This window comes from Umbelopsis ramanniana (assembly GCF_025399195.1).
Source record: "Umbelopsis ramanniana AG unplaced genomic scaffold K450scaffold_4, whole genome shotgun sequence".
NCBI lineage: Eukaryota > Fungi > Mucoromycota > Umbelopsidomycetes > Umbelopsidales > Umbelopsidaceae > Umbelopsis > Umbelopsis ramanniana.
The window spans coordinates 386,588-408,306 of record NW_026252090.1 but is presented as its reverse complement, the minus strand read 5'-3'; the positions used below and the strand labels follow the sequence as shown (position 1 = coordinate 408,306).

The following is a 21,719-nucleotide window of genomic DNA, read 5'->3' as shown; positions in this document are numbered from 1 at the left end:
AAGCCATACGCAGGTCGTCGAGTACGACAGAGAACTTCCACCACCTTGAGTAAGAAGATCTACAACCCTAGGTGGCACATCGAAACGGAAGTACTCTCCGATTGTAACATGGCGACCACAAGGAAGAGACCTCGGACGGGGATCCCAACGGCAACCAAGACAACTTGGAGCAGTACAACCGATGAATAGGAAAATACATAACCTATAAAAGAGTTGTTAGAAACATAGCAAAACAGCATCGAACTTTGTAATTAACTATAGGGTAATTATCGTCCTTACTAACGATGGAGAAATAGAACAAAATCCTGACGTAGAGAACCTCGTCTTATAGTTTAGCGATAGAGAACTTTTTGTAAATGCGATTATGGACTACAAGACTTTAATGAAAATAAACATCTCCAAATGTTACTGTGGTAGAATGGGCATGCAAACCCCTTAGGCATTATTTCGCCTGATGATGTGGATCAAGTGAGACGCTAAAGCAGCATACAATGTCGATCAAGCGGTGTTATATACATCCTTCGCAACAAAGTATCCACCGAGAATTCAGCTTGCTAAATTGAGATTTCGCCTAATAACACCCAGAAGATTCTACTGTGCAGAGATAGCCTTACTTCTACATCAAGAACTCGTTCATGGTATGTGCAACTTGATTCACTTTTGCTTCAGTCCAGAAGTCCAACGTGAAGGTTTCTGCATTTCCCATGGACATATATTTCCTACATACAACAACTGTCACCATAATTTCAACCCATACAAACATTGAGAAAACTAAGGAATGGCTTTGTACAATGTAAGTAAAGATCTTTCGATTACATCTATTAGAAACTGACAAATGTACAAGACATGTCTGTTCGGGGGAGCGATAGGGATATTATGAGTTTGCATAGAAGGGGGGTGGATACAAGGTACAAAAACATTTGCATGGAGAAGAAACAAAAGGGCATGGTAGACTAAGAAAGAAGCTCTTATGAGACTGGTTGTTTACCTCGGGCAACAGCGCTAACTTGATCACATTGCATGCAAACCCAGTTTATAAGTGGATTAGTACCAAGTTGCATCTCCAAGCATGCTCGATGGTAGCCATGTCCACAACGGAACAAAACAATGCCGTCTTTGGATGGAGTAGCGGGAGCACGCGAAGAGGTCGAAGACTCGCCTTGTTCACCACCTTCCAAAGCTAGATGAGCTTGGTCTGTAGCAACGTCGTTGTCATCCACATCAAAGGCGAATGGTTTTTGAAGAATAGATAGATCCAGTAACGTAAGATGACATATTTCACAAACGATTCGGCGAGGTCGCCATCCTCTGCTTTTCTTCTGTATTACCGACCGTACTCCTACAAATAAATCTTGCTCGAATAATCGATTGGTCATTTCCAGCAGATGGCCTTCGTATTTGTAGGTGTCGAGCATTCCGAGGAATATATCTCTAAAGTCAGCAAACGTTGTATCTCCCTTTGCTTGAGATTGTATCAAACGCAGGAGCAAGCGCGGAAGTGATACATGGGGTGAAGAGGTTGATAGCAGCAACGAGGTTAGGATAGATTGAACGAACGACTTGAAAGATGAAACAATGGAATCGTGTAAATTGGAAGGCATATGGATAGGCTGACGATCTAATGATCCTTTCTTGATAGCACCGCCGATGGCTGCGATAACAGAGATAGATGATTCAACGTAGGTATCCAATAGTTTGAACCAAAGATCTTCACTCTCATTTTCGGCATTAGGCTTATGAACAAAAGCTCTAGGTGACAAGAAAGGAGCTGAAGTGGCACTATTGGAATGTTTCGAGTTGATTTGCCGCGTCAGCGTCGATGGAGAAGTCAACATCATGAGCGACGCAAAGCCTTGGTTATCATCTTGACAGACGACTGTGCTATTGGCGAGAGCCAGTTTACGACTACTGTTTTCGCAGAGGTGTGTTCCCACTCGCAAAACACCTCGAATTCTGGTCAAGCAATCACTGACGATATTTTGCTCTGTCAAAGTCCATGGTGGTAAATCTTCTTGCGCATTCGTAGAATGGTGCTGTCTAAGAAGGTTAAGAACAATAGTTATTTGCTCTCTGACAATATCAAGAACTTTGGTGAGAGCGCCTTGTGGATCACCGCTTTTCTCCATAATCCAGACAACGGCATCGAGTACACCGTATTTTTCACAGCTCTTGAGGACAGTAGTGAGGTTATAGCTGACATCCAAAGTAGTATTGAGATAGTTGTAAACACCGGAGGGGTCAAATTGGCACATGAGGTCAACGTAGCGCTCATGCAGTTTGGCATCTACATCAGGTACCATCTTTTGCCAGGTTTGATCGAGCACAGCCGTAAAGTCGACTGGTTTAGCTGCAGCCGTGTCATCTTGGTCAGGTTGGGGTACCTCAGGTTCTAATAGACCACGTAGATAGAAGAAAACATGTTGGTCAACCGCTAGTCGTGATTCTTCGTCATCCACTTCTTGCTCATCCTCCAATCGCCTTAGCATATCTTCATGGTCTCCACCAAAGTAGCGTTGTACCAACTCTGCTGTTTTTTGACCGTCAATTTCAACAAGTCGAGGAATGCGCAGGAGTACAGCTTGTCGCACATCTGCCTTTTGTCTATCCGTCAATTTACTCTTAACGTCAATCAATTCTTCGATCGATTCGAATAACGTGGCAAAGTGCTTGGTATCTTTGATGTAGGTTTCCACCAATTTTCGGTATTTGCTGTCTCGTCGATAGATATTTTCAAGTACTTGGCAGAACCCAGCTTCTTCGTACAGTAATACCATTTGATCTGCTTCAGTTGGGGTATATACAGTCAAGAGATTCTGCACTGCTTGTTCACGAGCGTCCTGGGTAGCTGCATCATGCTCCTCTGCTAACGTTCTCAATATTCGATGAAGAATAGTCGGTGGAAGTAGTATAAAGGTTGTGTACTTGTGCAAGTTGCGTGAGATAAATATATACAAGTATATCAGGTTTTGATGTTGCTGCGTAGGTTTTACGGAACGATTGTTATTCAATATGCCGTTCAAATCGGAGCCGCTGGACTTGACAGTGGATGCGGATATAGAAGGTATAGGGTTGGGTCTTGGAGCAGGTGGTGAGTTTGTACCGCCAATAACATCGAGAAGTGTATTGATAATGATTTGCCGTGATACAACTTTGCCAGGCATTTCGTCATCAAATCCGGAGCTTAACATATCATCACTTCCATTAAGCCACGGGTCTTCAAATGCTACTTCCAAAGCATCCAAAAATTTGACCGCATTGAAGCGAAGTAGCAGACGTAGGTATGGATAGGTTGGTTCAGATGATCCGTCGCCGCCCTCAGCAGTCAAAATAAGCTTTCCACCCATACGAGGCCAAACGACACATCGGCCAGAGAAGATAAATGAATACACTGCGCTCCTTGCCACATTGGATTCTTGTGAAGGCAGAGGTGTATTATCTGGATAGAGTCTACCCGTAAGGATGGATTTCAAGTAGTTGAAAATGTGTTCAGCTCCTTCCCGCATAGATTCCGCTTTGATAGTGGCACTAGCAACGTCTGCAACGGTTGGAAAGCTATTGCTTGCTGTGGAGTGAAGTCGAAGAAAGTATTCTGCGCCCGTCGTTTCCGCGGTATTCGAGCTTTCAGCTTTCAATACCATTCGAATCACCTTCAGCAATTCCACAACAGGGCTGACATAATCGTTCATGCTCCTATTCCAGACGAAAATCATAGCGCTATAGAGTCCTTCCCGCTGACAGGTACTGATGACTTGATCGATATCCAGGCATTGTGGATTGACGTGCCAAATGATATTCTCCAATCGAGTGAAGTACCTCTTGTGGCTATAATGTGCCACCAAGTCTTTCATTATCGCCGGTGGGAAATCACATAGCTCGTTTTGTAGAATATATGGCTCCAAAACTTCAAGGAATACACCTTTAACTCCAGCATCGGCAAATCTTTCGTAAGCGACATCAAACAAAAACTCTTGGTTATCCATACGAATACAAGCTTCGGTGCATCCTAGGGCGAGATCGTGAAACAAAACGCTTCCACCGCCAGACATCTCATCAACCATGCCTTCATACGTTCGAGTCGATGAAAAGGTATAATTGAGGGACGCATTGAGTAATTCGAGTAGTTTGTCACCGACGATTTGATGTCGAGCATGTTCGTCTTCGGGCAAACCCAGAACAGTTTGTGTCGATTTTCCAACGTAAAACGAGGTAGCCAGTGCAATGCCTTCGAGAAAGTCACCAGATTGTACCAAAGCAATGATACGGTCTGCCCAGGATAACAAGGTTCCTATAAAAATATGGTCCACGCCCTGATGGATAACAAAATCATCAGCATTAGGTTGGTTTTGGGATATAGTAAAGAACATAGGCGAATCTTACCAATATAAACAATCTTCCTTTGTAACTTCGTAAGGAATGGTGGTATGCCATTTCTATTATACGATGGCCAACACTGTGATTTTCGTCACCAGAAGAAGTAAATTTAGCATCAGATGTCATTGTCTCTTGGGCGAGATCTTTCAAAGCCGTTGTAAAACTATCGTGGAAAACCAGTTTCTTGGACTTGATGTTTACACGTTCGGTTTCCGTCATTGTCTTGGGGTCAAATACGATCATGCTATCGTTTGAGGTCAGGATAATGAGTATCTGCCACCCAAAAAAAAAGAGAGTTAGTGGCCGTCATTTTAATGTCACATCTACCTTCTTTCTATCTCACCTGCCGATTTATCCATTGAAGAGCAACGATGTTATCACGACATCTCCATTCACCACATTTAGTGAACTCTAACCGCCCGTATTTGTTCCGACTGCTGGTTGCCACAACACTGGACCTACTTGGGTCTTTGGACTTGTTGGTAAGTTGCGATTCTACAGCTACCTGAATAATTATGAGATGCTGGCCCCAAGAGAAAGCCAGTGTTGGATCGGATTTGTTATCGTCATCTTTTTTATCGGCTAGACACATTTCGGGTTAGTGAATTGGTATGTAAAAGTATGTATCCACAGTAGTTTGCGTTACCTTTGCCATTTTGACGTGATTTGACTCCACCAAGCTTCATAACAGGCAGCCAGCTAAGGCATCCAGAGAGACTTTCAGATGTCGAATCGAGAGGTGCGTTGGGCTGCTCATTGGCTAGACCCTTGGATATAATTGGATTGTGATGAAAGTGAGTAGACGATTTCGGTTTGACGTATTTATATTGCGTTTGTGGGGAGGGTTTGAGCCCGACAATGATCATCTACAGTGAAAGGTGTATTAACAATGGATTGAAATTGCTACAATGTGATGGCCGCAAGGCATCTATCTTACCTTATAAGGCGTTAATAGGGCCACCAAGCCGAATGTTTCTGCAATATGCATTGCCTGGCCAAGTGGTAAAGGTTGCATCGCGAAGACGGTGCTGGGTCGCTTAGGTTTCGCGGCAGAACTATCAGAGCTCAATCCGGCAACAGGTTGTGTAAGCTTACCCGCGGACGCACTTTCCAATGACAAATTTTGGTATCTTCCTAAAATTCTGGTAGTTTCGATTGCGTTTACCATAACAACCTTGTAGAGCACATGGTAGAAAGCCATGCCTCGATCATCGCCAGACACTATTTCTGTCTTCTTTAAGCCAACAAACCCAATATGCAGGATAGCAGCATCTTGTATATGACCTTCTTTTCTTGGTGCTGGTTGAGATCCGCCAGAAGACACACCTGGTACCTGACTATACGATATTGGGTGGATTTTGCGCACAGGCTGATTTGGGTAAGCCAGATCCCATACTACTATAGATCCTCGACTGTATCCACAAGCAACCGCTGTATGGTCAGCGGAAATGGCGATTGAAGTCACTGGACCAGAATCATTTGATTGCGACTCATCTCCTAAAATGCAGCGTAGATTTTGCGAGTAGTCGTACACCAAAACTAGTCCTCTTGTTGTTCCGATGGCGATGACTCCACTAACTGCCATAACGGTTGGCAACCCACCACTGTGTCTGACTGCTTCAGAGTGAAGGTGATCTGAAATTTTTCTAAGAGGGGTCCATTTGAAAGCTTCCCAAGGCTCCAAGTTATCCTTTTCATTCTCTCCGAGCGTCATCGACAGCTCTCTTGATAAATCATGGTTGATGTTGGAGCCTGGGGAACCTTTGTAGGTATCGCTATTCCATTGGAAGTCTTGTTCCGATGAATTTCGGGAACGGGAAGAAGAGATGGATGCACTGGAAGACTTGACTCGAAGGAGGGACGCCGGAAAAGATCTGGCATCTGGTGAATTGCTTGTCACACGTCTTGCTGGTGAGGTTGATGGAGAAAACAAATTTCCTTGAGATAAGGCTGATGGGGATAGAAGGGCAGGTGTTGAAGGCATACTAGGTGAGGTGGCGAATATAACATTGGGACCACTAGACTTGGACACATCGGAAAAGGAGTCCTGATGCAACATAGGTAAGACAATTTGTATTGAATATCAACCATCAGAAGGTAACTTACGAAATTATTGATGCCAGATTCGGTATCCAACGTTTCTGAATCCATAAATTCATCTTCGCTAGAATCAGATTCATTCAAGATATTCTCAAGACTCAGGTATTTGGCTATAGCAATGCACATTAGACAAGGGTATAAACATTATACTGAAGAAGGGTGGAGAAGTCCTTACATTTGTTCGCGAATTCTTCGTAAAATCCAATTTCGCTCATGACATCTTCCAGTAACTGAGATATCTTCTTTTGTTTAGCCGAAGTATGCATGTCGTTTGATCGGTCTTGGCTCGCTAGCGGGCCACCTTGCAAATGGATTTGTAAGTCGTCCTTGACTTTTTCCAGTTCATCAAGTTTTGCCCGTATGGTGGTCTCAGGCATAGTGGGTAGTTCTAATTCTGGAATCTTCAGGGCATTGAACTTTTGCTCTAAAACCGCAACGGACTGTATTCCATGCACCAATCGAATATTGCGTAAAGGGTTGTCCTTCAGGTTCGTAAACGGATACAGCCCTTTTCGGCTTTGAGGATTGGGTGCGTTATCTTCCAGGGATGAAAAGGCTTGGCCATTTGTACTATTAAGAAACGAGTTAGCGGGCGTTGGGGAGCTGGCATAAATCTGGGCTATCTAATACATACTTCGGGTGTTCTCCCTTCATACTCTGTACTGAGGCTATAGAAAGACTGCGCTGATGCTGAGACATAAAGCTTCGCAGGTTAGCCAAGTACTTTTCCGCTAACGCACGATCTTCAAGCGCAGCTCTAAGTTCCACCGGCAATTCAGCTGTCGCGGCGTTGACATCGATGTCGAAGCTATTGATTTGGATTTCTTGTTCATCTTCGGAAGACTCGTCCAAAACTTCCTTCAACAGGGAATCATAGTTGGAGCGAAATTTAACGGAGGATGTGCTGGTACTGTTTTCTGGCTTAAGTCCTTCCGAAGCAGGTTCCTGTATTGAAGGCTGTACACTGCCTTCCATGCTTATGCAACTAATGGATCAGCAGAGCGGCGTGGAAATCCGAACTGAGAGAGAATCAAAAGCAGGGAGACAAGAATGAGGAAACTTTGAAAGTGAAAATGCGAAAATGCGATTGAAAGCTCAGCGGGGATGAATGCGACGACGAGCTTCCAAAAAAAAATAGGGTCTGTAAGGGTTTTTGCTGATGAAACGGGCCGACTGTATTAACATTTCAATACAAGCAAATTATAAAAAAAAAAGGCAAAACTAAAAAAAAAACACAACACTATGTACTGTCATTCTATGATGTTCAGCTACAAGAATACAAATAGTCCCATGACAGAGATTACAGGGGTGATCATACTTCAGTCTTACGTACAACGAGTGCAAGCATCACTTGGCGGCGGCAAAGGAATTTTGTGAAGAAATTAAAACTTGAATTCCTTCTTCTTGGAGTCCTTCTTGCCATCATTGAGTTTTCGTTTCTTTGCATCCTTACTAGCTCGTTCTGCGACCATGTCTGAGAAATCTTCCTTGACTCCTGCTGGTTGTTGTGCGGCCTTGGCTGCTTCGAAATTTGCACGGAGCTTGGATTCTTCTATTCCGCCTTCAAGTTCACTTGGATCCAAAGCAACGTCCACAGATTCTCCCATTTTTCTCTTTGAGGTTCGAGATGTGGTATCTATTGGTGGTGCAGCGCTAACATTGGAAAGGTTGTAACCATGCTGTGATCCCATAAAACCTTGGATGTTCTTTTGCACTTCAGGAAGCACGTGATAGAGTTGTTTGGGTTCATCACTTTCAGCAACAGGCTTGCGAGTGTCCTTGCGAAGTTCGATGAAATCCGGTGTCTCCAATCCAGATGCAACAGATGCCATACCAGATGGCGTGACGAGACCTTCTGATAGTGCCTCTTCGGATGGCTGTTCTTCCTGGCCTTCGCCTTCTGCTCCCTCTTCTTCCTCTTCTTCCTCTTCCTCCTCCTCTTCTTCTTCTGTAGAGAATGAAACCATTATCATGTTAGCTTTGTTTAATAGTCAGGGTGTAGCTCGTAGATTGGCCAATTTACCTTCGATGTCTGAATCCAATTCTCCCCACAATTTCTTGTCCATGGGTTGAACAATCTAAGGTTTCAAAAACATTAGCGCAATGCAAAGCAGAATATAAAACAGGCTGAGTGCACTTACATCCTCAGGAGCAGCTTCTTGAGTGTTCAAACCAAAGACGTCTCCGTAAAGTGGTCGGTTATACTTCAAACAGAAAATGATGAGCTAATGGATAAGTTTGAACTATGCACTGTCGTCGATATTTACCTCGTCAATCGGTGGTCTTCCCCAACCTCCTGGATGATAACCCCACTGTGCTCCTTCTGGAATTGGCGCATTCAAGCCTGGAATTCTAAGACTTGGATAACTAGGTGGGGGACCAAACCGTTGCATATTAATCAGCCATGGTGGTGGGGCGAGAGGTGGAATACTTAAAGCCGTTTTAAGATCGTCTGAGAGCAAGCCTGGCTTTTTCTCCTTCAGCTTGGTCTCGAACTCCTTTCCTTCATAGTAGCTTTTGATTAAACATAAAATGAGTCCAAATGCTCAATGGTGTAGATGATATCATTGCCGTGTACAAACTTACATTTCGCCGTGCTGCGTAAGTCTTGGTTTGGTTTGAAAGCGGAAGAATGCATCGTGAAGCTTTTGATAGTCAATGTCTAGTTTTCCCATCTTTGGTTGCATTCGCTCTCGCATTTTGCTTTTGAGCTTAGATGCATCTTCTTTTTCTTTGACGGATTCACGCATTTCCATGATGCCAGTATCCTTGATGAATTCTGCCATTTGAAAGAGATTAGTATCTATACAACAACATGTATGGAGTTGTGTCGCACTTGCTTACCTGGAAGTTCCCATGGTTGCTTTTCAATACCACGCTTTCCTTGAAGATACTTTCTCTTTTGACTCCAATGAATAGGAACAGGCACCGTGTTTCGGTATGCTTTCAACTGTACAAGTAGTTTGGGGTCTGAAGCTGTCACGTCCCACCACTTTTGCAATTAAGATGAAAAATGTCAGTAAATGTCCATGATATAGGTTTTTAAAGAAATAGTAAACTATGACTTACTTCTACAACGTCTGGTTTATCGACCAGTTGTTTTAATTCGGCAACGCTCAGTCTGCTAACTTTCTTCAACTTCTTTTTTGATAGTGGACCACTGTCTTCTTGGTTTTCTTCATCAGAATCGTCACCTGCGGCAACCTTTTTTTGTGCTTCGCCGTCTTGGTTCTCATCAGCCGCCTCCTCCTGATCCTTGTCCTGCAAAAGTAACAATCGTTAGTATTGAGTGGGAAGCGAATAGAAACATGCAAAATCGACAATGGTACCTCTTCATCGTTGACGCCCATAAAGTGCTTGAACACGGATGAAAACTGTTGTAGGGTTTCTTCGTCAAGATCTTCAAATCCATTTTGTTTCATGTCCTTGATCTCGAGAACTTCTGGTGTATATTCAATTTCAACGTCGGCTAGATCATCGTCAGCTTCGCGTTGATGTTCCTATTATAGAGGATTAATAAAGATGAGCAGTGGATGTTTCGTAAATGCCATAGGTTTTGCTGCGGTACTCACGTTTGCTTTTGCTTCCTCTCGCTGCTTTTTAGACTTCTTCTTCGTCCTTCGGCGCTGCTTTTGTTCCGATCGCTTTTTGTCTGCATTCCCATTGCTTGCTCCGTTAGGCAATGACTTATCATTAGCAGGCTTTGGAAGGTCCTGTGTTGTTTTGCTTGCTACCTCAGCAACCATGTGTGCAAAAAAGGGAAACTGACGGTGTCAAATGTTAAGAGGAATCTGACTGGCGAGACTGGCGAAAATTCAACGTTATTTACGTTTAGCACGTGACCTCTCAACTCGAGCCATTCCACAATTTGGAGCGACTGTGAGAAGGTTTCGTAATACCAACGTCCTGACAGCCGCCTCCACAGCTCTCCAAAAGTCCATGCAAGAGCTCGGTGCGAGTGTCAATCATAAAGCCGAACTTCTCTATCCTATTCATGCTCCTCACTCGGATGCCGCTGGCGGATACCCTCCATACCTAGATGTAAGTCGTCGCCACCTAGCAATCTCTCAAAAGGCGGTATAGCAGCTGTGATCGAGGAATGTGACACTGATACTCCCCCTCCACAGGTGTGCGTTGCCGGTGGAATTGGTGGATCTCTCGCGGATTTCATGATGCACAGGTTAGTAAAAAAAATGTTTTGCAACACCATGCATGACCTGCCAAACTCATTCTGTACACGTAGCGTCGACACCGTCAAAACAAGACTGCAAGGTCAGGCACAGCATCGTCCGATGAAGTACCATAATATGGTTCAGTCTTATAGACTGATATTGAAGGAAGAAGGTGTTCTAAGAGGGCTTTACGCGGGCATAACGCCTGCTATGTTGGGCTCTATTCCTGGGACAACTCTGTATTTTGGAACATATGAGTTCACGAAACGAAATCTAACTGCCAACGGTGTGCCAGAGTTCATTGCCCATCTTTGTGCTGGTTCCTTTGGTGACCTTGCTGCTTCAGTCATTTATGTTCCATCAGAAGTCCTCAAAACACGTATGCAACTTCAGGGGCGCTACAATAATCCACACTTCATCAGTGGCTACAACTATCGAAATACCTGGCATGCAACAAAAATAGTAAGTTTTCAGCCTGACTAAAAACTCCATATGAGCATTCTTTTAATGGATACATCTCAGATTGTGAAGTACGATGGAATAGGCGCCTTGTTCCATGGATTCAGAGCCACGCTTGTTAGAGACGTACCATATTCTGCCCTACAATTTGCATTCTATGGTAAGTTCACGTTTATGTGTCTGCGTTTTTGTCATCATCGGGTAGTTTGGATAGTTAACGAGCATACTTGTTTAGAACAATTCAAGAAACTGGCCAAGCATACTTTAATTGAACCAGGAGAGCAACTTCCAATATTAGCAGATCTGACAACGGGATCTTTAGCCGGTGCCATTGCAGGCGCAATAACAACGCCTCTTGACGTTATCAAAACTCTGCTACAAACCCAGATAAAACGGAAACGGCCAATCGGTCAGACGGAAGTCCATGCTTCTAACAACGTAGCGTCAGCAACAGCTATTGCACCATCTCAACCCCCACTACAGCCAAAACATTATTCCAGCATTGTCGAAGGTTTGGTATGGAATTATAAACACCAAGGTATTAGCGGTTTATTTCGAGGTATTGGACCTCGTGTATTTTGGACAAGCTTGCAATCAGCTGTCATGTTTGTAATCTATGAGCAAGTTCTACACTTGGAAGAACGACTACGCGAAAAAGATGATTGGCCACCAGGAGAAGTATTGTCCAAACTAACCTCTGGACGAAGCTCTCAATAAGGCCAATGTCTCGATGGCTATATCTCTCTTGTGAATATTTTAAAGAAAACCGAACATAATTTGCCCCACATACCTCGTTGGAAACGAAGTTATCTACCACCACGCCCAACGTTATGCAAGCATTGATAGAATTTGCTAGTCCCCTCGCTGTCATTATTCAATGGCGGGATTGTATAAAAGTTTGACACCCTATGCTACATAGAACAACTAGACCAAAAAGAATAGATGACTACTATCACACTTTTTATATAAAACACTGTTTTTTTTTTTCATATATGTTTGTCATATACACACTGTATAAGCAAATGGCGCATCTATATTGAATCAGCTGGAAAAGATATAACTACATTTTCTTTGTTGAAGGCCCGATCTGTCTCAGCAATGACTTGACAATACGTCGTCCGGCATATAGGTTTTTCAACTTTATACGTTCATTGCACAAATGAGCTTGATCAGAAGCCTGTATAGACATGAAATTAGTATGTTGATAAAGCAGAGCAGTGTAATTCCTTTAAAAACCTCACCTGGCCCATAGGCAAGTGAACGGCAGGAGCCGAACAGAATCGCTCTAGCCATCGAACGGCAGGTATGGATCCACCTTCACGAATGAAAAGTGGCTTAATACCCCACTCCTGCTCTATAGCTTTCTCTGCAGCTTTGAAGTACGGACTATCGCAATCTCCAAGCCAGTAGTCTGCGGTGTTGTTAATCTCGACCTACAGTGTAATTGTATATTAGTACAAGATACATCATTACATGGCACTATTCATTATCTTACCGTCACTTTGTTATCTGTGCCAAGCGATTGAGCGGTAGTTTCGACAAAAAGCTTAAATTGCTCGCAGATGACATTGATGTCTTGGTCTGGCACAATGCGCATACTGATTGCTGCAGTTGCTTGGCGAGGAATGATCGTAGGGTTGTTGAGCGAAACATCAATTTTATGGACAGTGAAAGTCGGATACCTCCAGCGAGCCATTAACGATTTCTTCAATTGCTCTGGATCACACGCCTTGGTATGCTCTTCGTTGTTCTTTCGTTTCTGGCCATCACCCAGGGATAATGAGTTGAGAGTAATGTGGAGAGCATTATTCACATCTGATGAAGCCACTTGACTTGTCAAAGAAAGGTTAAAAAACGTCAAGTGAATGTCACGTCAAACAAGTTGAGGACTAACCTGTGCATCCATGATATTATTGGGTCATACAGACGCTCTTCGGCAGAACTAACAGGACGTACATCATCATAAAACCCTGCAAGTATGCTTCTAATTGAGACAAACAGTACAGGTGACCGCAAAGTAAAGGGTAACGCATCATACCTGGAATGAGCACCTTGTTATCATCACTAACCAACTTGGCGAGTATCTTGATCATATCAATTAGTGGTTCAGACGCAGCCCCACCTTCAACCCCAGAATGCAGGTCAGCTTGTGAAGTGGAAACCTGCCAAAACGATATGATGAGTCAATGATGATACCATGCTGTTACTGCATCAATTGCATGGTATAAAATTTACCGTTAGACTTGCGCGAATCACACCACGCAAACCATAAGTCAAGCATGGAACGTCTTCGCCGAGCCAGTAAGAATTACTTAGAAGGATCATATCTATGTCTTGGAAAAGTTCCTTTTTGGAAACCATCAATACCAGTCATCATTGAGTACTGAAATCGTTGTGATATGTACCTTATGCTGCATTGCTGCATTTGCAAAACCGATACTGCCGCTTTCTTCTTCTCCTTCTACCAGAAAGATGACATCAATATCCAGAAGGCCTTCCTTGACCAGATCAGAAACCGCAAAAACCGATGCTAATATTGGTCCCTTTCTATGGAGTCAGAAAGATATATCTTTCAACACCGGTATGGTATCATCCAGTAAATGCTTACCTTGTTGTCGGTCACACCTCGTGCATACAGATATCCGTCTCTACCGGTCAGTTTGAAAGGATTGCTAATCCAATTTTCTTTCTCATGCTCCGCATTTATCACGTCGTAATGGCCATAAAACAAAACGGTTGGAACTTTTGCATTGGGATCTGCTGTTGATCCAGGTTTTTGAGAAAGATGCGAATTTGCTGTGAACTTGCCGTATACCAAAGGGTTTCTGCCAGGAGCACCGGGAATCATGCGGCTATCTGCTCCGAGCTGCTTGAGGACAGACTTCAAAAAGCGTGCACCTTGTCGGCATTCATCCAAATACTTTGGGTCACCACTGACGGTGGGTACAGAAATCCACTGTTCCAGCGCATACAGAAGAACATCGGTTGCAGGCGAATCACTGTCAACAGAAGATCTCCTGTTCGTTTCATATTTGTTGTAGCTTGATGGTATGTCCCATATTTTCATACTGTGGTCGCTAGCTCCGCTGATAAGATAGGTCTGGGAAGTTGCTAAAGATAATACAATACCATCGTGATCATCAAGTGTTTGTTTGCATTCGAATCGTCTATCCCATCGTTTGATGGTTCCATCCGCTGATGCACTGAATACGTCGTGGTTTTTGACACACAAAGAAAGGACATCATCACTATGGGCCATAATCGACCGGATCATTTGATGAGTTTCAAGGTCCCACACTTGAATATTTCCACCGTGAACACCGCAGAATAGGTAACCATCGTCCATGACCGCAAGTGTCAGGATACCCTTCTCTGCACTTCCTTTAAGAGTGTTCAGATGCTGTAGTCCCTCGTTGGTTATACGCCATAACTTAACATCTCCATCTCCAGCACCGCTAATCAAGACTTCTCCTTCGATATTCGGCAAGTCATATTCCAGAGCCAAACAATATACATATCCATCATGTGCGTTGACTAGAACATTGCTGTCTCGAATGACACATTGAATAACCTCTACATCCATTGGGTTTTTTCGTTCTTCAGCAGAGGGAGTATCAATTTTCGAGCCGAAGAATTTGCTGGTCTGAGCAGTATATCGAGGGGATATAGATGTCATAGGTGCAGGATCCGAAGATCCATTCGTTTGTGGATCTGAAAAATCGTACCACTAAGCCTGTATCAGCGCCTCATATCTTCTTGCAAGAGCTAGCAACAAAATGAATACATACTTGAATGCTTGTGTTTTGACTACCAAGGAACAGTAGATTGGACACATCCGAGTATACAATAGAGAAAATATCGCCGACATCATGGCAACAATGGATCAAGTATACACACTGTAAGCTTTCGATATCCCAAACCTTAAATCATTGTTCAGTAGCTCATCCTAATGAGTATTTCCATTGCATGCACAGCAAAGCTTACCCTCACGGTTCCATCACCTAGATTCAAAAACGAACGGAGTTAGCATGAGATAATCGCAAATTTTTTGCCCAATCCTTTTGAGGGTTTCTTCACCTGAAGAACTAAAGAGCCACGTTTCATCTGGAGACAATGAGAGAGCAAGCACACTTCCTTGATGTCCATAAAGAAGTTTAACAAGAGTGAACGTTGCTAGATCCCAAACCTTCAAAGAGTTGAACAACATGCAAAATGTAAGTAACCATGGACTCTGGCGGCCTTTGATTAAAAACAATATACAGTACAGCAATATGAGCTCCTTGGCTACCACTGAAGAGATATTTTTCGCTGGCTGCTAAAGACAGAACCGAAGTGTGATCCTCTTGAGAAAGAGTATGTACGCATCTACTCGGTGATACCAACTCAGCTGCCGTATGTTTGGTAATGTTGCCTACAGCGACCGATTCGGAGGTTGGAACAACAATGTTACAATGAAGCATTCAAATTGTGGTTCAAAGAGTGGAATGACAGAGCATACCCAAGGACATCGTGGCAACGGTTCCAATCAAGCTTTGACAGAAATAAAGGTAACTCGAGGTATCCCTTACCCCGTAATATTCGCAAGTTCATAATGAAAATTGCAAATTTGTGACCGCTTCACTTGACAGTGCATGAAACAAACATTGAACCTCCTTTCGCGGCAGGATGTCTCGTTGCAGCCAAAACGCGTACTAGAACCTGGAGAATAAGCTCTCGGTACGATTTTGGACGTGTATTCATGTGCTTTAACCCACATTCAGTTGGTACCTTTTCAGTCAAGAACTTTACTTTTACGTGCTTTAACGTACAGGTGGTCGCAACTACTACCGTTGCTTACACATAAAAAAAAAGGGACTCTTATAAGCGATGCTTGATGTGCGTCTAGGACACATGGTCCAAAATATGAAAGTGAAATGTTTGAAAAAAAAAAAAAAAAAAGCTACCCAGTGGCAAGGTAGATCAGTCCATCTTGAGCACCTCGTATTTATAAGGATAACAGCAATTCCTTTCATTTTTATAAAACTTAAGGTTTAGAATTAGCTGGTATTTTGCAATTGATCTTGGCGCTGCTTGACAAGTAGGCCCTTGTTCATCACGTGTAATATGGCTATCATATCACAGACGGGAGTCATATGAAAAACTGCGTCAGTATGAGAGAGCGCATTTGGTGAAACTAGACACGTCGAGACCTCCATTAATGTATTGTTTCCTCCTAATATGTATTATATTGACCACTCCATTCCTGATGCAGCATTGTACATGGATTTTAATATGTAAAACAACATAATTACAAATAATAGGTCAGCATAAGGTTTATGGTTTAGGTACAAATTCCAAGTGTCACTGGCTCGACAGGTGCAGTGCAACCCATCTTTGATAAAAAATTATAACGTGTAATACAACTGAGCCATGATGTCAGATTCGATGGCCAGTCAGTTGTTGTAAGCCTGCAACACAGAGACTTGCGTCAGTATTGATATATTTGTCCATTCTTCACGATCGATCACTACTTTGCCCTAACAAAAACGGGGTGAAGGTCCGACAAACCGATCTTACCAAGATGGCACAGGGTACGTTAGGCAGCATGGGAAAATTGTCGAAGAAAACAAAGTTTGAAGTGAGTACGTATGCATAGGAAAAATTAAGAGGTATGTGAGAAAGCGGCGGATGGATTTCCCAAAGTTCTATACCTGGAGAGTACGTCGCTTCACAAGCACGATGAAAATGTCTTTAGGAACTGAACGATACCAGCCATCAATTGATTGCAAATGATGGTCAAACTCAGATTTTGGCTGGTCGCTCGGAAACCTCGGTTATCTCAAAGATATATATGGGTTAGAAGTTGGCGCAGCTTAAAGCGAGAAACAGGCGATTGTATAACAAAAGCGGCATTTGAGGTTGACCGCAGATAAGGCAGAATAGCTCGCGCGATATCGGGCTTGGGAGATTGATATGAACCAACTAGTTTAATTTCTATCTTTTGGTGTTACAGGAATTGACTTGAACGACATCTTGCTTCGCTACTAGAACAGGAACAGCATAGTTCTGGCATGTTTACAATAGTATAAATCTTCACGTACAGAATTGCATGACATGGTCATCGAAAACAGTACCCTTTCAATAGGGTTCGATTGTACTTTAACCATATGCACGGATATGTTCTGAAATGATTGGAATATCAGATGTCGATGGTAGACACCAAAATCCACGCCACCCATGAATAGTTATTTGTAATGGTCGGCCAATCATATTCAAATCCGCCAAACCCATTGGTTAGTAGCCGTAAAGTAAGCACATGACCCTCAGTTGCCTCATTGAGCAACGTGAGAGATGATATCCTCCTGCAAGGATTGAAAGGGTTTATAACCTAGCAGTATCGGTAGCGCGCTCGTTATCTTGCAGTTTCTTCTCTCTCACATTATCAATCCAATATGGACGAGAAAACCGCTAATGAGGGTACCCAGGTATGTCACTCACAGTACAACGCAAGTTACCTCCCCACACACTGACCTCGGAGATCTTCTGACAGCAAAAGACAACTGACGCACCTACAAACGTCGATGTTGAGCACATAGAAAGCAATGAGTTGGACTATGATGCTCAAAGGTTACACGATCTTGGATATAAGCAAGAGTTCAAAAGATCTCTGGATATGTTCGTACAATTCGGCTTTGCCTTCTCTACCATGGCTGTATTGCCTAGTTGGAGGTTCGTAATCCTTTTTGGTAATGTATGTTGTATTGGGTATGGTTTCTGACTGAGTTTCTACGACAGTGTTGGATTTGGACCATCTTTAAACAGTGGAGGCCCGGTAGCTTTGTTCTTTGGTTGGATTATTGTTGCGACATTTGTCAGTCTTATTGGATTGGGAATGGCTGAGATTGTGTCTGGTAAGTTTTTATGTACTCTGATCAACAAGTGCATTGAATTATATATTAATGGATTTTTTTAAATAGCGATGCCAACGGCTGGTGGTGTATATTATTGGTGCTTCAGACTTGCCGATAAAAATTGGGGTCCTTTTGCTGCCTGGATGGCGGGATATACCTACTTGGTCGGTTTGCTTGCTGTCAACATGACATTGGCATATGGAGGAGCACAATTTATCCTCGGTATGGTAGCCATGGGCGAGGGAACTTATCCTCAAGGCGCTTATGTTGGAATCTACGTCGGACTTCTCGTCCTGGCAGCTCTTGTCAACTTGTTGGGCACAGGGGCCACTGGTATCATTAACAAGTTTATTGGTAAGATACTCATCAGCTTTATCAGCATAAATTTTAAAATCTATCATACTAACCAGTAACACCATTTTTCTTATAGTTGCTTGGGCTTTGATTGGAACTGTTATCATTGTGGTTGCCATGCCAGGTAAGAAAGAGTTTAATATGAAAGATACCTTTTATATTACAACCCTACTGACAACCACTTTCAGCCATGGCACCTACCCATCAGCCTGCACAATGGGTGTTCACAGAGTTCATCAACAACACTGGTTATACTAACGCTGGTATCGTATTCTTTCTCGGAATGTTGCAAGCTGGTTGGACTTTGGTATGTTATATTTTATGAAGCAAAGTACGTAAGTGACCTCGTACTAATTGATAGTGTATATATTGCTATAGATTGGTTACGAAACATCTGCACAAATTGTTGAAGAGACTTACCGTGCAGATATTGCTGCTCCCAGAGGCATTATTGTGTCCATCGTTGGCGCATGGATTCAAGGTCTTGTCCTTATCTTGGCTGTCTTGTTCTCCATTCAAGATGTCGATGATATCATGTCATCCACTGTTCCCATTGCCAGACTATTTTACACTACAACCAATAACAACGGCTTGACTATTTTCTTCCTTCTCATTCTATTGGGAGCTCAGCTTGGATCTTTGTTCAACTCAATTTTGGCTTGTGCGCATTTGATTTGGGCTATGGCTCGTGATGGCTGCTTGCCATATTCAAAGTTCTTCTACAAGCTGAGTGACAAAACCCATGCCCCTGTTCGGGCTATCTGGTTGCAATTGGTCATCTGTATTGCCATTATTATGCCGGTAAGCTAAGATTTTCATTCATTGTCTTTCGCACTTTCGAACCCTGTCGCTCATCACTGTCACTAGTCTTTTGGAAGCACCGTCTTTTGGCAAGCTATTATGTCGACTGCTGTTATTGCTGTCAACATCTCCTACGGTCTTCCATTTTTCTGTCGCTTGGTCTTCACAAGAAACACCATGGAAAAGGGTCCATTCAATCTCGGAAAGTACAGTCTTCCCATCAACGTCGTCTCATTGATTTGGATCTCTTTCTTTGCCGTTATTTTGTGTTTCCCAGCTGTTTCTCCCGTTTCTCCAGTCAGCATGAACTACGCTAGTTTGATGATTGGCGCCGTCTTACTCTTTGCACTTTTCTTCTGGATTGTCTCTGGCAGACATTTCTACAAGGGACCAATGCAAAATGCCGATAACTAGTCGTGCACCTTACACCCTGATCTATCTTGAGATGAAATTGTACTTTTAATACTACTTTCTGTCAACTCACGGAATGATTTTCAAGGAACTAAAATTAAAATGTTTAATAGTATCTTACAAAGATGTAAAAAAAAAAAGTTGCGTATTGCAATTTAACGAGTACAAAATCCGGGGTTGTGGCGGTCATTTGGAACGAGGAAAAAGTGTAAAGCCGTAACATTACGATTTAGTAAAGAGAATGCCAATGACCTTACATTTGGTATATTGTAGATGTGTGGCCCATGTCTATCTTTCTGCCATAGCAGTATCCTCTTCCATTGTACTATGGTCCCATGTGGGTTTCTTTGGCTTTTTCTTGCTGCTAAATGTGAGTGTACCTAGGACTGAGTTTGAAGACGAAATAGTTAGTTGCTATCTCACTTATCCCTAATGTATCATGGCTAACACGTACATATATCGCCATCTTCGTCTGGTACCAACTGGTGGTCTTTTGGAACATCAACAGCTGTATTTTGAATGGTTAGATACATAGCCAATATCAGTAAATACGGTCAAGCGGGACTATGACACGTACATTCTTCAGGTAGACGCTCGCCAATCCAGTCGTCGCTCAAGACAGCAAGTTGTGAAGTTCTCCAGTGAATGTGAGTGAAGTGACTATCCTGGATTGCATGCATGAGTTAATTCTGCTGCTACTTCATTTTTGTCCAAAGTATAATGAGCTTACCATGTTCAATTGTGTATAAAAGAACAAGTGACTGTGATATTAACATTTTTCCCTTGTTTTGTTTGGGCCCGCCTGTCTCTGATCTCTCCTCATGGCTACCAGAAAGTTACCATTCGGTTTGAAAGCTCCCTCCAGAGGAACTCTCATCTTCAGCTCAATAGTAATTGGAATATCTGGAGTTGTCTATGGTAGCAACTATTACTCTAAACAATCCCACCAAAGACTATACGACCGAGTGACATGGTTGGCTGATCGACCTTTAGGTGTCCGGGTAAGATGGATGGAACGTGTATTGACAAATAACCACATTTGAAGGCTAAAACATAGTGCAAATGTTAGGAGATGCCTCGTAAAGTTACAATTTATATTGCACCACCACCGGGCGATGGTATGGACAAAAGCCGTGTTTGGTTCCGTGAATATGTCAAGGTAAGTTGTAAAAATGAAGCAATGGGCTATTCCCGTGTACAATTCCATTAAATACATCGTTTTTCTATCTTAGCCCGTGTTGTATAAGGCTGCCGTGGACTACGAAATTAGAGAAGGAAGAAACAATGGCGATATCGAGGCAATGATCTGCGAAGAAATTAGACAAAAGCGCAAAGCAGCCAAAGAAGGTACCAAACCAGCTATGGTAGTAGCAGCCAAGGCCGGCAACCCATTTTCACCTGTCCCTGTTCAACAAAACGAGATCGACGGCATCATCGCTATTGGTAGAGTGGCTTGGAAAGAAGTACTGAATGGTTTAGCGAAAGGCTGTGAAGCTTCTCTGAAGGACGAGAAGATTGAAGAAGTAAAGCCGGAAGCAGTTGCAATTGTAGATGAGAAATCTACAACACCTGAAGACAACAATAATCAGCCTGAGCAATTGTCTTTCCAAGGAGAAACCAACCACCGCGACGAAGATGCTCCTCTCGCTGGTGAACCAGCTGTAGTTGTATCCGCTTCAGGCGACGAAAATTCACAAGACTTTGCACTAGTCGATGGTAATATGGTAACCGAGGAAGAACCAGCATTTTCGTTGCCACCATCCTTCCCTCCCGTCATGTATATCCCTCACAACAACGTTATTGGATGGTACAACATCCCGTACAGATTGTACATGTGGGCTGCTGACTACAAGCGAGTTGACTGGATTGGAGAGTATTCTGTTGCCGTTGCGCTGAATGAGAGAAAGCCTCTGGAAGAGAGCGAGATTGACGTCGGCCAGGAAGAAAAGAAATACTGGCTTGGCGACGAGGCGAAGGAAATGCTTGCAAATGATACACCTATCAAGTTGGATGACCGAGTGCGAGAGCATTTGACTACTTTTGTTCGTTCTTAAAGCCAGGGTTAGATAGCTGGCATGTTTTGTAACGTTTAGACATTTCTTGTTGTAATATTAATTTTCTTCTTTTGATGCATAAAAAAAAATATATCTAGAGACCATTT

General features: G+C 43.0%; 8 protein-coding genes across 8 annotated transcripts; 3 read left to right on the top strand and 5 right to left on the bottom strand.

Annotated features, from left to right (window-relative positions):
- Positions 1-810: 810 nt before the first annotated feature.
- K450DRAFT_222140 (uncharacterized protein) lies at positions 811-6,288 on the bottom strand. The gene is made up of 6 exons (XM_051585855.1): positions 6,151-6,288; positions 5,309-6,026; positions 5,018-5,237; positions 4,715-4,953; positions 4,378-4,644; positions 811-4,307 (listed from the first exon to the last, which is right to left on the bottom strand). The coding sequence occupies exons 1-6, from the start codon at positions 6,153-6,155 to the stop codon at positions 969-971; spliced, it is 4,788 nt and encodes a 1,595-aa protein (XP_051448653.1). The 5' UTR covers positions 6,156-6,288; the 3' UTR covers positions 811-968.
- K450DRAFT_222136 (uncharacterized protein) lies at positions 6,169-7,649 on the bottom strand. Its single transcript, XM_051585854.1, has 4 exons — positions 7,106-7,649; positions 6,657-7,041; positions 6,478-6,491; positions 6,169-6,418 (listed from the first exon to the last, which is right to left on the bottom strand). The coding sequence occupies exons 1-4, from the start codon at positions 7,444-7,446 to the stop codon at positions 6,268-6,270; spliced, it is 891 nt and encodes a 296-aa protein (XP_051448652.1). The 5' UTR covers positions 7,447-7,649; the 3' UTR covers positions 6,169-6,267.
- K450DRAFT_222129 (uncharacterized protein) lies at positions 7,597-10,250 on the bottom strand. The gene is made up of 8 exons (XM_051585853.1): positions 9,801-10,250; positions 9,541-9,732; positions 9,316-9,463; positions 9,058-9,250; positions 8,739-8,985; positions 8,613-8,675; positions 8,495-8,549; positions 7,597-8,419 (listed from the first exon to the last, which is right to left on the bottom strand). The coding sequence occupies exons 1-8, from the start codon at positions 9,891-9,893 to the stop codon at positions 7,854-7,856; spliced, it is 1,557 nt and encodes a 518-aa protein (XP_051448651.1). The 5' UTR covers positions 9,894-10,250; the 3' UTR covers positions 7,597-7,853.
- Positions 10,251-10,280: 30 nt separating this feature from the next.
- K450DRAFT_183082 (uncharacterized protein) lies at positions 10,281-12,279 on the top strand. Its single transcript, XM_051584399.1, has 4 exons — positions 10,281-10,651; positions 10,715-11,105; positions 11,166-11,262; positions 11,338-12,279. The coding sequence occupies exons 1-4, from the start codon at positions 10,641-10,643 to the stop codon at positions 11,817-11,819; spliced, it is 981 nt and encodes a 326-aa protein (XP_051448650.1). The 5' UTR covers positions 10,281-10,640; the 3' UTR covers positions 11,820-12,279.
- Positions 11,991-15,659, bottom strand: K450DRAFT_222122 (uncharacterized protein). Its single transcript, XM_051585852.1, has 13 exons — positions 15,601-15,659; positions 15,368-15,513; positions 15,180-15,288; positions 15,087-15,103; positions 14,891-15,022; positions 13,711-14,829; positions 13,508-13,645; positions 13,338-13,448; positions 13,141-13,264; positions 12,997-13,072; positions 12,598-12,934; positions 12,344-12,535; positions 11,991-12,279 (listed from the first exon to the last, which is right to left on the bottom strand). Exons 1-13 carry the CDS (start codon positions 15,608-15,610, stop codon positions 12,163-12,165), a joined length of 2,628 nt encoding a protein of 875 aa, XP_051448649.1. The 5' UTR covers positions 15,611-15,659; the 3' UTR covers positions 11,991-12,162.
- Positions 15,660-17,382: 1,723 nt separating this feature from the next.
- K450DRAFT_222119 (uncharacterized protein) lies at positions 17,383-19,680 on the top strand. Its single transcript, XM_051585851.1, has 8 exons — positions 17,383-17,566; positions 17,632-17,810; positions 17,877-17,992; positions 18,059-18,346; positions 18,423-18,470; positions 18,535-18,653; positions 18,725-19,147; positions 19,214-19,680. Exons 1-8 carry the CDS (start codon positions 17,534-17,536, stop codon positions 19,559-19,561), a joined length of 1,554 nt encoding a protein of 517 aa, XP_051448648.1. The 5' UTR covers positions 17,383-17,533; the 3' UTR covers positions 19,562-19,680.
- Positions 19,681-20,251, bottom strand: K450DRAFT_222114 (uncharacterized protein). The gene is made up of 3 exons (XM_051585850.1): positions 20,136-20,251; positions 20,013-20,066; positions 19,681-19,944 (listed from the first exon to the last, which is right to left on the bottom strand). Exons 1-3 carry the CDS (start codon positions 20,236-20,238, stop codon positions 19,847-19,849), a joined length of 255 nt encoding a protein of 84 aa, XP_051448647.1. The 5' UTR covers positions 20,239-20,251; the 3' UTR covers positions 19,681-19,846.
- A 14-nt stretch (positions 20,252-20,265) lies between these two features.
- On the top strand, positions 20,266-21,709 carry K450DRAFT_222110 (uncharacterized protein). Its single transcript, XM_051585849.1, has 3 exons — positions 20,266-20,559; positions 20,631-20,717; positions 20,791-21,709. The coding sequence occupies exons 1-3, from the start codon at positions 20,380-20,382 to the stop codon at positions 21,610-21,612; spliced, it is 1,089 nt and encodes a 362-aa protein (XP_051448646.1). The 5' UTR covers positions 20,266-20,379; the 3' UTR covers positions 21,613-21,709.
- Positions 21,710-21,719: the final 10 nt, after the last annotated feature.

Bases quoted from the DNA above. Each gene is read 5' to 3' on its own strand.
- K450DRAFT_222140 (XM_051585855.1), bottom strand. The intron at 5,238-5,308 runs GTAAGATAGATG...CTTTCACTGTAG, and splicing joins CCCTATTAACGCCTTATAAG to ATGATCATTGTCGGGCTCAA. The intron at 4,645-4,714 runs GTGAGATAGAAA...TTTGGGTGGCAG, and splicing joins TTCAATGGATAAATCGGCAG to ATACTCATTATCCTGACCTC.
- K450DRAFT_222114 (XM_051585850.1), bottom strand. From the start codon at position 20,238: ATGCATGCAATCCAGGATAGTCACTTCACTCACATTCACTGGAGAACT. The intron at 20,067-20,135 runs GTACGTGTCATA...TTCAAAATACAG, and splicing joins CGAGCGTCTACCTGAAGAAT to CTGTTGATGTTCCAAAAGAC. The intron at 19,945-20,012 runs GTACGTGTTAGC...CTTCAAACTCAG, and splicing joins AGACGAAGATGGCGATATAT to TCCTAGGTACACTCACATTT.
- K450DRAFT_222119 (XM_051585851.1), top strand. From the start codon at position 17,534: ATGGACGAGAAAACCGCTAATGAGGGTACCCAG. The intron at 18,654-18,724 runs GTATGTTATATT...ATATTGCTATAG, and splicing joins TGCAAGCTGGTTGGACTTTG to ATTGGTTACGAAACATCTGC. The intron at 19,148-19,213 runs GTAAGCTAAGAT...CACTGTCACTAG, and splicing joins GTATTGCCATTATTATGCCG to TCTTTTGGAAGCACCGTCTT.
- K450DRAFT_222136 (XM_051585854.1), bottom strand. From the start codon at position 7,446: ATGGAAGGCAGTGTACAGCCTTCAATACAGGAACCTGCTTCGGAAGGA. The intron at 7,042-7,105 runs GTATGTATTAGA...GTTTCTTAATAG, and splicing joins ATGAAGGGAGAACACCCGAA to TACAAATGGCCAAGCCTTTT.
- K450DRAFT_222110 (XM_051585849.1), top strand. From the start codon at position 20,380: ATGGCTACCAGAAAGTTACCATTCGGTTTGAAAGCTCCCTCCAGAGGA. The intron at 20,560-20,630 runs GTAAGATGGATG...AAATGTTAGGAG, and splicing joins ATCGACCTTTAGGTGTCCGG to ATGCCTCGTAAAGTTACAAT. The intron at 20,718-20,790 runs GTAAGTTGTAAA...TTTCTATCTTAG, and splicing joins GGTTCCGTGAATATGTCAAG to CCCGTGTTGTATAAGGCTGC.
- K450DRAFT_222122 (XM_051585852.1), bottom strand. The intron at 13,073-13,140 runs GTATGATGCGTT...GCATACTTGCAG, and splicing joins TAACAAGGTGCTCATTCCAG to GGTTTTATGATGATGTACGT. The intron at 12,280-12,343 runs GTGAGGTTTTTA...ATGTCTATACAG, and splicing joins TTCACTTGCCTATGGGCCAG to GCTTCTGATCAAGCTCATTT.
- K450DRAFT_183082 (XM_051584399.1), top strand. The intron at 11,106-11,165 runs GTAAGTTTTCAG...GATACATCTCAG, and splicing joins CCTGGCATGCAACAAAAATA to ATTGTGAAGTACGATGGAAT. The intron at 11,263-11,337 runs GTAAGTTCACGT...ATACTTGTTTAG, and splicing joins CCTACAATTTGCATTCTATG to AACAATTCAAGAAACTGGCC.
- K450DRAFT_222129 (XM_051585853.1), bottom strand. From the start codon at position 9,893: ATGAAACAAAATGGATTTGAAGATCTTGACGAAGAAACCCTACAACAG. The intron at 9,464-9,540 runs GTAAGTCATAGT...TAATTGCAAAAG, and splicing joins ATAAACCAGACGTTGTAGAA to TGGTGGGACGTGACAGCTTC. The intron at 9,251-9,315 runs GTAAGCAAGTGC...TTCAAATGGCAG, and splicing joins GCAACCATGGGAACTTCCAG to AATTCATCAAGGATACTGGC.